At 39.8% G+C, this 12,840-nt stretch overlaps 1 protein-coding gene across 1 annotated transcript in view; it reads left to right on the forward strand.

Annotated features, from left to right (window-relative positions):
- Window positions 1-11,248, forward strand: part of LOC119951718 (START domain-containing protein 10-like) — a 34,722-nt gene extending 23,474 nt beyond the window's left edge. Inside the window, exons 4-6 of the mRNA XM_038775006.1 lie at window positions 913-1,030; window positions 4,021-4,073; window positions 4,313-11,248. Of these exons, the coding sequence (XP_038630934.1) occupies window positions 913-1,030; window positions 4,021-4,073; window positions 4,313-4,546 (405 nt within the window). The 3' untranslated portion in view covers window positions 4,547-11,248. The remainder of the gene's footprint in view (window positions 1-912; window positions 1,031-4,020; window positions 4,074-4,312) is intronic.
- The last annotated feature ends 1,592 nt before the right edge of the window (window positions 11,249-12,840 follow it).

The raw sequence follows: 12,840 nt of genomic DNA on the forward strand, positions 1-12,840 counted from the left end.
AACTGTGGCTTTAATCAGCTAGTTGTTAGCCCGGTGGTCGACTACAGAGAATTGCCGACCGCCGGGAACTCTGGGTACTTATACCCTGCCTCAGAGGCTGGGCCTACTTGCCTCTCGACCAATTGGAGAGCAGTCACATGACTAGTCGCAACTAATCGGACCAGAGGCACATGGCCAGCCAGAGCCAATGGGAAGCCAGTGCTCTGCACCAATGGCAGTGCTCATATCCATACCACCACACCAGGGTACCAGGCAGGGATGTCCATTGTCACATTTTCTGTTTTCACTCACAGTAGAGCCACAAGCCATGGCCCTGAGGTCCTCAAATACATGAGAGGAATAGTTAGAGTTGGAAGTTTGTCCAAATCACACTGAATGATCTCTGAATCCTCCTCATAGTTCACCCTCCAACCCGGCTTTGTGCCATCGGAAAATTTGAAGATATTACGTTTAGTCCCTTCATCTAAATCATTACATTGTGAATAGTTGTGGTCCTAACACCGATCCCTGTGGTACCCCACTAATCACTGCCTGCCATTCAGAAAAAGACCAGTTTGTTCCTATTCTTTGTTTCCTGTACCAACCAAACCAACAACTGTGAAACTAAGGCAACTACTTGAGACCTGAAAGATTACTGTGAATGGTGGTACAAGATTTCTAGGCATGTGTTCTCAATAAACATCACCTGTAATATTGCATTTTTGTTTTTCCACTTGTATTTAAGTGATTCCTAGAGAAAGTGTAATCCAATAAATGGAAGAAATAGGTGCAAAGTGGCTGGTAATTACAGATTTCACATGAAATTATGAATATGTTCTGGTTTTACTCTGGTCAATGTTAAAAAGTTGTTTTGTCTTTGATAAAGACTAGGCACCAACAGCCTCAAAGTGATAATTCCTTTCCTTTTCACAGAAATACCCTCCTCAGAAGGATCTAGTCAGAGCAATGTCCATTCTAACAGGTTATCGAGTCGAATCTACTGGCTCCAAAAGTTGCAAACTTGTGTATATGGCTGAGGCAGATCCCAAAGGTAAAGATCGGTAATAAGGGTTTGCAATTAAACACTGCAGTTTAAATTGATGTAGATGTCAATGTGTGTGCAGTTTATTTCTCTAACTGGAGTCAAGCCTGAAATAGATAGTTTTTTGGGCACTAAAAAATCGAGGATATGGGGATAGGGTTAGAAAATTGAGTTGTTATAGCATGTCAGCCATGATCTTATCAAATGGTGGGAGTAGGAGTTAAGGGCTGAACTGCCTATCCCAAATATTCTCTGTCTCTGTTCTCGGGAGTTCTATCCAGTCCAGTTTTCTAAATGTGTTGATCCTTTCTTTGGATATAGTTCCACTTTCACAATTGTATGCGTGTCTGGACTTTGGTAGGATATCCATTGGAGATGTAAACTCTATTCTATTTACTTTAAAGTTGAATAACGATTAAGAGTGGGAACCTTGGGGTGGCATGTGGTTAGTACTGGGACTAGGGCTCTGAGGATCAGGGTTCGAATCCCGGCCCTGGGTCACTGTCCGTGTGCAGTTTGCATATTCCCCCCGTGTCTGCATGGGTTTCACCCCCACAACCCAAAGATGTGCAGGTTAGGCGGATTGGCCACGCTAAATTGCCCCATAATTGGGGAAAAACTAATTGGGTACGAAGAGTGGGAACCCTAATTGCTTAGCCTTGCAGGTAAGCAATACATTCCTGTCTAAAGCATTTAGAAATTCTTTTGAAAAAAATTATAGTATCCAATTAACTTTTTCCAATTAAGGGGCAATTTAGCTTGGCCAATACACCTACCTGCACATCTTTGGGTTGTGGGGGCGAAACCCACGGACAGTGACCCAGGGCCGAGATCGAACCTGGGACCTTGGCGCTGTGAGGCGGCAGGGCTTTTTTTTTCCCCTAGCATAGGAACATTTTATTTAAAGCAGCACTACTGCACAATGGAGAAGGACAACCACTTGTAAATACAGAACCTGACCCAATATCTGGCATGTACAATAGAATTCAGAATCCATCATTGGGGAAGAAACCCTCATTACCATTTTGAGTTTGCTACGGCAGGCACTGAAATACTTTTTTTTGCCTGGGGAGGGGGGTAAATATTAACACCAGTAGGAAATAGCGGTGTTAGAATTTAATTTTCCCCCATATCACTAAATACCATTCACAAAACATTGAAGATTCAAAAGGAGTTGCGTTCTAACATTCAAGCTGAGTAGTTGATGACTAACCATGACATTCACAATTGTTTGACAAGTCCTTATTTTCTGATATGACTCAGTTAATGGTCACATGTTACAACTGAGCTTTAGCATTTGCACACAATAAAATACAAACACTACCATCAAATAATGTAGGCTTGGCTGGAAAGAATAATTATTTTAATCCCTTGTTTCTCCACCCCCTCCCCCCCCCTCCCAATCCAACACAAGACTTTGGATTGTGAATGTGTCCAGAATAGCTACACTGTCCCAAGTTGTTAGGTGGCATGGGAAAGGAGGATTAGGGATTTGTCCTCCTCAAGATGGAAATAGCCTGCTTAGCAACTGGTTTAATGGAACTAATTGTGAAAGCAGTTCTATTTGCAATCCTTTCAATGATTTTTATCATAATACTGCACCAAACCACATTAATTGACATGATTAATACAGTTTTCTAGCAGTTTGACAACATTTGTGCTGTAATCTGATCTGTATCTGCAGGGGAAGATTACAAATTTTATCCCATCATTTCTCATATTTCTTAACTAGCATATGAATTAGCCTTACTGACTAGTATTGAACCTTTCATCTCCTTTCATTCATGGAGTCAAAGACTGCTGTTGCTATGATTTTTAGTTTCCCCCAAGCATGACAACGCTTGGTGAAATAGCAGAGACTTGAGCTATTTTATTTTAAAATTGCTTCCTATTTTAGGATTATGTTATGACCTGTGGTACAATATTTAAAAATATCTTCCTGCTATCTATATAACGGTTCAGACAAAAGGAAATACATAACATTTTTCACATGTACTTTTGTTGCGCAGCTATTTGGTTGGAAACAAAACCGGGTCAGAGCCAGAGAGAGGGGCAACACATGGTTGTCACTTCGGGTTGCTCTCAGGCAATTGCTGGTCACTGGTTGATGAATGGTAAAATACTGTGTCGGCTGGCAGCAGCCCACTTGCCTGCTCGGTTGACAAGAGGAAGATAAAAACTTTGATGGTGGGACACGGGTGTAAATTCCTGCACTGTTACCAGGCACTATTCTGGGACGCAGAAGTCAGGTACTTCATCAGAGGGGGAGGAAGACAACAGAATTATCAAACTCCCCCTAGTGTCCCCCGAGGCTAGTTCGGCAAAGCACTAACACATAGCCCACCGATCTAGGAATTGAGTGAAAAGAGAGGGGCCTCATTCAGAAATGAATATATTCTGCAGCTTCCATTGTGGGTTCAAGCTACAAATGCTTTGCTTTGTTACTAATGTATACCTTATAAAAACAATTAACTACAGCTTTTCCTTTTAAAATTACAGCTATAAGAAAATCTCTAATACCAGAAAAAGAGCTCGGAATTGCATGTGTAGTGCGCTCTGCAGTGATTTTTTTAAAAAAAAACCTGTTTGGAATTCTTAAATAAATCAAATACAGTTAAATATAGTCAACCCTGTAAAATACAGTCCTGATTCAACCACAACTTCATTGTACCATTATATAGCAGTTCTGGTTCAAATATAATTTTGAACCAAGCTTCCACGTTTAGGTGAATCAGTTATGTGTTTCAGCAGAAATAAGGTGTAGTTTAGTTTATAGCTTCTTATAACACTACAGAAACGGGCTGGTCGTCCTGACTGTGAGATAGCAGTGCTAACCACTGCTCCACCATGCTGCCCCGTCTAAAGCATTTAAACAAAAGATCATGATTTTTGCATGTCAGGATATTTCAAAATATACATTGTGACACTGAAAATAATTCACAGCCTTGAGCTTTGTTCACCGTTCTACAACTAATTCGATAATTTGATTGTTCTTTCAGGATCTCTGCCAAAGTGGGTGGTCAATAAAGCTTCTCAGTATCTAGCTCCAAATGTAAGTAACTCAGTATCTAGCTCCAAATGTAACTAATAATTATCTGGGACTATGTTCTGGGATTGATTTATAGGCTAATTTTAATAAACTATCAGACCTGTCAGGGTAGTGCAATACTGACTTCCATGCATTGTTTAGAAATCGTTATTGTTTTTGCCAAATTTTCAACCAAGTGTTGTGTGGCTCGGATGCTAATGTGACTGCAGTAAGAAACATTCTCCATTTTGTGTGCGCTTCAGGTCCTGAAGAGACTCCACAAAGTTTGCCTGAAGTACCCAGAATGGAAAGAGAAGAACAGGCCAGACTTCAAACCCTGGCTTTACCCAGAACAGAATATTCTACCGACCATGAGCCTCTCTGAACTCTCAATCCAGCATGCCGATTCACTGGAAAATATTGATGAAAGCAGCCTATCTGAAGAAAACAATGGTAGCGATGAAGAAGAATGTCGAACTAAGGGCTTAAAAGTCTGAAATCACTTTGTAATGTTCCTTACGATGCTGTAGGCCTTTGAAGTTTGACTAGGGTTCTGGGGAGTCAGTAGGAATTCATAATTAATCCTTGGAATTTGGGAGGAGAGTTCTTAATTATGGATTAATTTAGTGTCTGGGAAGCAGCTGTTATTGAACCAAGGTTATGTACACACAAAAACTGACATTTGGATATTTGGGCAATAAATTAAAAATTTGTGCATGATGCAGGTTAAAGTCAGTTGTGACTGTTGAAATGAAAAATCAGCCATGACAATGACTTTAATAACTTATTTGGTTTTGAATGTGCCTTACAGATAGAAACATTAGTGAAAGGATGCTTCAGAATTCCTCCTTTTAATGAAGTTGACAGCCTTGAATTACAGGCATGCTGGGTCTCGGTTGGTGTGAAAGAATGCTCACAAGTATTATGTGATATTGTTTTTGATTTCTAGGTTGCTTTGGAACATGTTTTGATTAAGTATTTTTTAAACAAAATTACTTTTCTCAGTTTTGGACTGCAGCATCTTCCCTCCTTACAATCAGTAGCTCTGTTTTGTAATGTGTTCATTTTGTGAACAACAGTAATTCTCTAATCTTAACACTGTTGAACTAAGTGCAATGAAATCCTGTTTTTCTTCAGGGTCACGAATGGCAATTGTGCAGTGTTTGATTATAGCACTGCTCTGTGTTAATAGAGGTGATGACTATATTAACCCGAAATAACTTAATTATCAGTACCGTTGGAAATATATCACAGTTCACTTAGTTTATTTAAATTCTAGTAAGAAATAAAATATATAAGACTAGAAACTTGAGTCTCTTGGGCTAGAGGTGGAGTGGACGGGAAGGGTCTGTTTCCCTTCTGATGAAGCAATTATTTCAAAGTCACAGGATCCAGCAGCAGCACTATATCAATGTATTTGTATATGCTCCTGTTTTCCTCTGGTGGTTTGATATTTAAATTGATGATTTTCATCCTGAAAACTGACTTTCAAATTCAGGTTACCACTTTTTAAAACCTGACCGCACAGCAAGGTAAATATATGGAAGAAAGATTTGAAATCTGCAGTGGGAATTGGGACTGGAAGTGCAGAGTTAGCATGCATATCTGCAAGGCTCATGAAATCAATGTCTAGCTGAGCAGGAGTTAACTGGTTGAAATGAGAAAAGCTAAGGGAAAGTGTAATGGTTGTCAACTGGCAAGAAGGTGAGGTTTTCAGTGGATACAAACTTCATATTTTTGCCCTTCATGTTATCTTTTACAATGCTGAATCATTGCAGTTTTTGCAATGTATAATCTCCTTTTGGGAAAGAGAGTAGATTTTGTTTTCAATTTAATTTGGTTTTCCATTTAAAAAGTGGTGGTTAGACCTCAATGGTTAATTATGATTAATGAAGCCTGCAATTATAAATTAGTGCCCAAACCTGTTTCTTAAAAAATAATGATGGAAGCAAGGATGGAATGTGTAGTTTTAGTTATAAATTGACATTGGTATGTGCTAATACTACTTCAACACACACTGTTCTAGGGCACTGCACTACATTTGTGATCCATGACATGAAGGAAACTGCACATGTTATTTATTTGACACAACTGCTATGGTTTAACAATTTGCAATAATTTTGGTCAGTTGGTTAGAACTCTTAAGAGAATTGTTGAGGCATGATTGTGGCTTATAATCCCTGTAATTAATTCACTTTGTTTGCAAGAATAGAAACCACTTGTTCAGAAACTGCAATAGCCTTAAGCTATCAGCATCAATTTGTTCTTCAACTGGTTAATGGAAGTTTTACAGCAATAAGTTTAAAAATGCCCCAAAATGTGAATCAAGGAATCATTTTCTCTCCTGTTTTTACAAAAAAAGTCCTACCAGGCTGAATAACTTCAGGTGCCTACAGTAATCGTACAGGGAATATGGATGTCATGGTGCAGTGAGAGCAATGGAATTAAGTAAATTATTGAAGGTGAGAAATGAAGATAATATATTTTGAGAACAAAACCATGGAATCAGAATTTAAAGGGTATTTTTGGCATTTTGTATAGTTGTAAACTGGATTTTTGTAACTGTTCAGAATAAACTGGAAATTTAAAAATAATTAGAGAATCTTGGGACCTCAAAATTATAGTGGGTGCATGAAGTGTCTGGAAAAATATTTCAACAAGTATAGTTAGTAACTCAGTTTTGCTTGTGAAAGATTTCCAGCTAAACAATTGCAGGTGACATTCTCTAGCAAACTTTCCATGGTTTCTCTTTTTTGCGAGTCTGCCCTGTTAATACATTTCACAAATCATTGATTATGGTGCCCTGTTGACAACGAAACAGGCTCCCTGTAACTAGCAAAAGAAGATGACAATTAGTGAGTATTTTTAACACAAGGTCCACAAGGGATCAATTTCCTCGTACTAATTAAATAACGTTTGTACTAGTTTTGAGGTCCCTACATGTCTCTAACAGACTGAAAATGGTTCTATTTTTGTGAAATTATCCTTGTTCCTGCTGAGTCATTTGATGCCATTTTGTGTGCACAGAAACTTGTTTTGCTATTCACCTGCTTTTTGTCCTGTACAGATGTTTTTATAATGAAACTCGAATACCAAGTGACCCTGATGGTGTTGCCTCTGTAGTGTTTGCAATATTGTCAGATTGGCTTATTTATTGCACTTAAATGAAAGATTACACTGAAACCAATATAAAGTGTGGCTAAAACGTGATGTGATGCTTAGCTCAACTTTATACCAGCTAGTAATCAGCATTACAGCCCAATCCAAAGTGCTCTGTTTAACCTCGGGCGGATTAAAATTTGTAGTTGTAATTCTAGGTTTCTATATCACCATTCAAACGGGCCCAGCATGAAAACTTCACATACTCGTCCATTAAGCTTTACTAACAACTTGGCACTATTACTAGTGTGGTACCAGTAAATTCTTTCCCTGATCACCTAACTTTGGTTGTTAATTTGCTGTTGGCTTCTGAAGTCTCCTGTGAATGTTACAGGAGTGTGATTAAAAATATTAAAAAGTGGAAGACTGGGCCCATAATTTGTTGCACTGGGAGTAGTATCTTAATGCTCATGTTGCATTTTTCTGAACTGTTGGAAAGTATCTTCAGTGTTTGGAGGTTCACAGATGTACATTCTTTCCCCTTGCCTGTATCACAAAAATATTAATGGAATTTTGTGATTTGCGTAGTTCCCCATTGGAACCAAACAATAGCTGGATTTCTTGCTAGACTATTATAGTCTTGCTTACTATTTTTAGTAAGAAGTCTTACAACACCAGGTTAAAGTCCAACAGGTTTGTTTCAAATAAACCTGTTGGACTTTAACCTGGTGTTGTAAGACTTCTTACTGTGCTCACCCCAGTCCAACGCCGGCATCTCCACATCATTACTATTTGTATATTGCTCTATCCAATTCAGATGAGATCATCCTGTTGCTGTTTTGAATTGAGCATTTATCAGAGCTGAGGTTTATGTTGGGGAGAAATCTTCAGCCTTACAAAAAAAAAATCCTGGGGTCTATTTTTTTAAGTGTGCTTGGGAACAGGTGGTTAAAAAATAATTATCCTGAATGATCTGTTACCCTTCTTCTCTGGTCCGTTTATAGTTGATTGTCAAATCTGAGTTTCTGTAAAATCTGTACTTGCATGTTATTGCCATCAAATCTAGCTGGTTTCCAACCAGCTTTTTTTTTTGTGTATATAACCTCTTGTATGGGTTGTGTTCATGACTAAATGTAGACTGTGATAATATCCTCTTTCCGTATTCTCCAAGGAAGAAGCTAGGGGGAAGGAGCTGAAGTGCTTTTCCACCAACTGTTAGTTTAAGATCCTTGATCAAGCTTTTAAACCCATGATCTTTTATAGGGGGGAACAGGGTGATGGGGGATGGTTGTTGTACCTGCATTACACTGGCAGGTTTTTGTTTTAAAGGAGCAGGTCCCTTTCTCCACCCCTTTTTCCAGCCTACGCCAGATATCTCAAATGAAGGACCCAAGTGCAATTGTGTATTTCACTCATATCTTCCAGATGGAGAGGACATTGTTAGATGTACATAATATTTCATGTGCAGTTTAATGACTGCTATATATTGCTCATGGTGTTTTTTCAAAAAATATTTTGGTGGAAGCAGAAACTATTTTCAGTTCAACCATGAGTTGTCACTTCTAGGCTGTCATGTTCTTTGTGTGAAAGTTCATATTTTCATGTTTGGATGTTAATGAGGCATCGAATCTAGGATTTATCTTTGAACAATTACATTTGTTAGAGTACAGAATTGCATAAGTATCAAAACATCTTTCTCAAATCGTAAATGTATTTTTTATTTCTGAAATCATGACACTAACTGATTATCTCTCAGCACAAGATAAGTTACTGTCTGAAAGTTCCAGATTTGGTTCAAGTACTGTCAGACAGGAAATCTAACTTTAATTCCCTTCACTGTATAAGATAATTCTAATGAGCTAAATGTATGTACGTGTAGATAAGTCTGGGGTATTGAGCAAAATCTGTAATTGACGAATCCATAAGACAATTTGAATTGTGCATATGAAAGCTTCCATTTAATCATTGGTATCGGCAACACAACTGTTTTCTTTGTGGATGTTGTAATTGAGGAAGAAACTGTTTTTAGCCATAGTACATTGTAAGAAAATGAATAAATAATGTAAAGTTTTTAGATCTTGAGCATGACGATGATAGGGTCCCTCGTTTAGTTAGAGAGCAGAAAGTCGACCCGAGTTCCTAGTCCTGACAGCTATGCAGAGACTCCTGCTGCTAAGCGCAAGGTTGAGGAACACATTGAACATACTATCCACATAATGGGTGACAATACTCCAAATTCATTTCCACGTATGCTCTAATCTTTCTCATTGTTAACTTTGGAAGAGTGGCCCTGGATAGTCTATTCAAGCTTGCTCTTTTTTGAGGGGAGTGGGGGTCTCCATGGCTCTTCTCCGATGTTAAAGTGCAAATGGAACATCCTTACACAAATTCTCCAGTGTTTATAGTCACTAGATGAAAATAGTTACTCGAGCAAGATACCAGAGGACAACTGGTTAATTGTATCCTTAATACATTGCTTCTCTGAAGAATATTGACATATAGCGGTAAAAGAGAAAATTTAGTCGAAATAAAACTAAACTATAAAAGGTTGGTAGTGGTTTGTTTTGCTCAATTGTCACAGACCAACTATTACTTGGGAAGGTGTGAAAGAAACGAAACACTTGTGAAATTTGACTTTTTTTTTCAATTTTAGTTTTATTAAGGGATTGCTTATTAAGGGTTGGGCTTGCCCTCTAATCAAGACTTGTGTACTCTGCAGCAATGATGCATGAGTTTTGTTCACTATAGCTTTGCACAAAATAGGTGATCTCGCTCAGGTCATATGGTTGGATGGGAAAATAAATTAAACTAGAGTCCTGATGTAGGGAGTTGGGGTATTAAGGTATATTAAGCCCATTCATAGGAAGCTTTTTAAAACTGTGTAAAATCTGGTAGGGTAGACGGGAAGCTTTATTCCAGCTCTAATTCTGTATCTGACCTGATGATTATGCAAAAATGTTAGCTGGAACATACGGCAACTATTGACTTAGACTTAGAACATACAGTGCAGAAGGAGGCCATTCGGCCCTTCGAGTCTGCACCGGCCCATTTAAGCCCTCACTTCCACCCTATCCCTATAACCCTTCCTAACCTTTTTGGTCACTAAGGGCAATTTATCATGGCCAATCCACCTAACCTGCACCGTCTTTGGACTGTGGGAGGAAACCGGAGGGCACCCGGCGGAAACCCACGCAGACACGGGGAGAACGTGCAGACTCCACACACAGTGACCCAGCGGGGAATCGAACCTGGGACCCTGGCGTTGTGAAGCCACAGTGCTATCCACTTATGCTACCGTGCTGCCCATAAATATACTACACAAACTCTTAACTGAATTAGTCCAACTGATGTATCTTTATGTGGCAATAATAGTATCGCTTCTAGTGCCTATACATAGAAAAGCTGAGTTTGGGTCTCTTGTTGTTTGTTCTAGTTTGAAGAATTAGATGACTTGGGTAGAGCAGCAAGGTCCCACATCTGATTTTGTTTTCTAGTTTGACAATGGGACATTGCAATTGGTTAGGGTAGAGTCATGACCATGCCTTCTCTTTACAAATTTCTATTCATCATCCTGTGTGGGCATTGAATAAAGATCGGTGCAATGATTTTCCCCTCCACCTTTTTTTATGATTAGAAAATTTACCACCACTCCAGTCTGGACTTGCTTGAAGGAGAAAGAAAGTGATAATTGAGAACATATTTCAATTTTTAGTGCCTTTGAGAGTGGAGAACATTAATAAGAAGGGAAATACATGGGCATGGTGGCTTTTATTGATTTGAATTGTGAGCTAGATCAATGGATTATATCTGGTGTTCTGTGGGTTTGATACTGAAACCTTCCGAATACAACAACATTGCCAAAATCAATTTCTTTTTCTGAATGCTAGTATTACAAATCACTTAGTTATGTGTACATTGATTTCACATTGTAACAAATTGCTTTTTTAAATGTAGGAACTTGTTTAGCTATTACATAAATTGCCAAACTCTTGCAATGGGCCATAATCAGTTTAACAGAATTCAGATTTAATTTCTTTTTACTAAACTTTGTAATTCTTTTCAAACATTTTCTTACAAGTAAAATATGGTCATTAAACAACGCTGTGTGTCTGTTTCCTATCTGACACTTGTGCCAGATTTGTGGGATTTTGTATGGCATTTACATTGAGTATTCTATACCTGAGCATGTGATGGGTCAGAATTTAAAGGGGACTTGACATCAAGCATGTACCTGGTCCCAATATTGTGCAAAGGGACATTCCCTTTTCAGCTTTCTCTCCATGTCTCTGACTCGAAGTGTAAATTCAGTCATGTACATCTCAGACTGGTGGAAATGTTGTAACTGCAAACAAGATCACATGCACTCATTATGCTGACCATTTTGCAGTTAGCTTAGGAAATACTGTGTGGAATCATAGAATCAGTTCAAAGATGTGCAGGTTGGGTGGATTGGCCACGCTAAATTATCCCTTGGTGTTCAAAGGTTAGGTGGGGTTACAGGGATAGGGTGGTGTGGGGTGCTCCTTCAGAGGCCGAGTGGCACCTTCTGCACTGTAAATTTTATGATTCTATGACTAGTCTACTACAGAAGGCATGGTTTGGCAAGAAATTTGGACAAGATGCTGGACAACTTTTGTCCAGTATTACTGCATTCACACTACAATTTGTAAACTACATTAGTTATGCTTGCATTTAGACAGTGAATTCCAATTCACACATTTGGAATGAGTGAAGGCCTTTTCATGTCTTGCTGAGTTTGAGTCCACAACTGCTGTGGTTGGATTCTTGGGGGGGGGGAGGATTATGTTAAATGATTTTTTTTTGGTTGTGTGATGTGAGCATTACTGGCAAGACCAACAGTTTCACTAGATGGTGAGTCGCTTGCTTGAAGCTCTGCACATCTGGAGGTGCATCCACAATGATCTTTTGCTTGGAGTTCCAGGAACTCACCCAGTGAGCAGAAAGGAACAACACAATGGACTGGATTCTCCAATTCTGGGGCTATGACCCAACGCCAGCGTGGGAATGGTGGCGTTTTACCCATTTTGCTGGGGCTAGCATGCCAGCAACCTAGCCCTCCGACTGTGACGTCGCTGGACTGAGTGCGTAGATGCCACGCTGAGTTCCCGACGGATGAGACCACACGCAACCGATGCTGTTGGGAACTCTGCCTGAGGCCCCCCCCCGAAATCACGGCAGTTGCCGATTTGACACAATTCTCCGTAGCCTCGACAGTGATGTTAATGTGTTCTGAACCGCACACACAGTCAACACTAGTTGCATATCATTAGTGGGGCCTCTGATTCTCTGCCTCTAATGGACCAAATTCCTGATGGCAAAGTTCACTCGTGGAAACCGGCATTGTGGTTGATGAGGGAGAGAGAGGTGGTAGGATAGAGACGCGACTGCGGAATGCCGGGTCGGACACTGGCTGGGATGGGGGGCCAGTCCAGGGCCGGGGGATGGGCTAAGCGGCGGGAGTGACCCCACATGGGACTGGGGCAATGTCCAGGCACAGACCGCCACTGAAGCAGTCTACAAGGCAGTCACCTTGCTGTGCACCACACTGACCACATACCGTTCGTGACGATTACTCTGAACCTTTTTGCCCACATGATCTTTCCAGGCACAGAGTGGGGACCTTTCCGGGATCTCTCAGGTTTTGGTGCAGAAGTGCATCTAATCCGTCAAA

This window comes from Scyliorhinus canicula, chromosome 17, assembly GCF_902713615.1.
Source record: "Scyliorhinus canicula chromosome 17, sScyCan1.1, whole genome shotgun sequence".
Classification (NCBI taxonomy): Eukaryota; Metazoa; Chordata; class Chondrichthyes; order Carcharhiniformes; family Scyliorhinidae; genus Scyliorhinus; species Scyliorhinus canicula.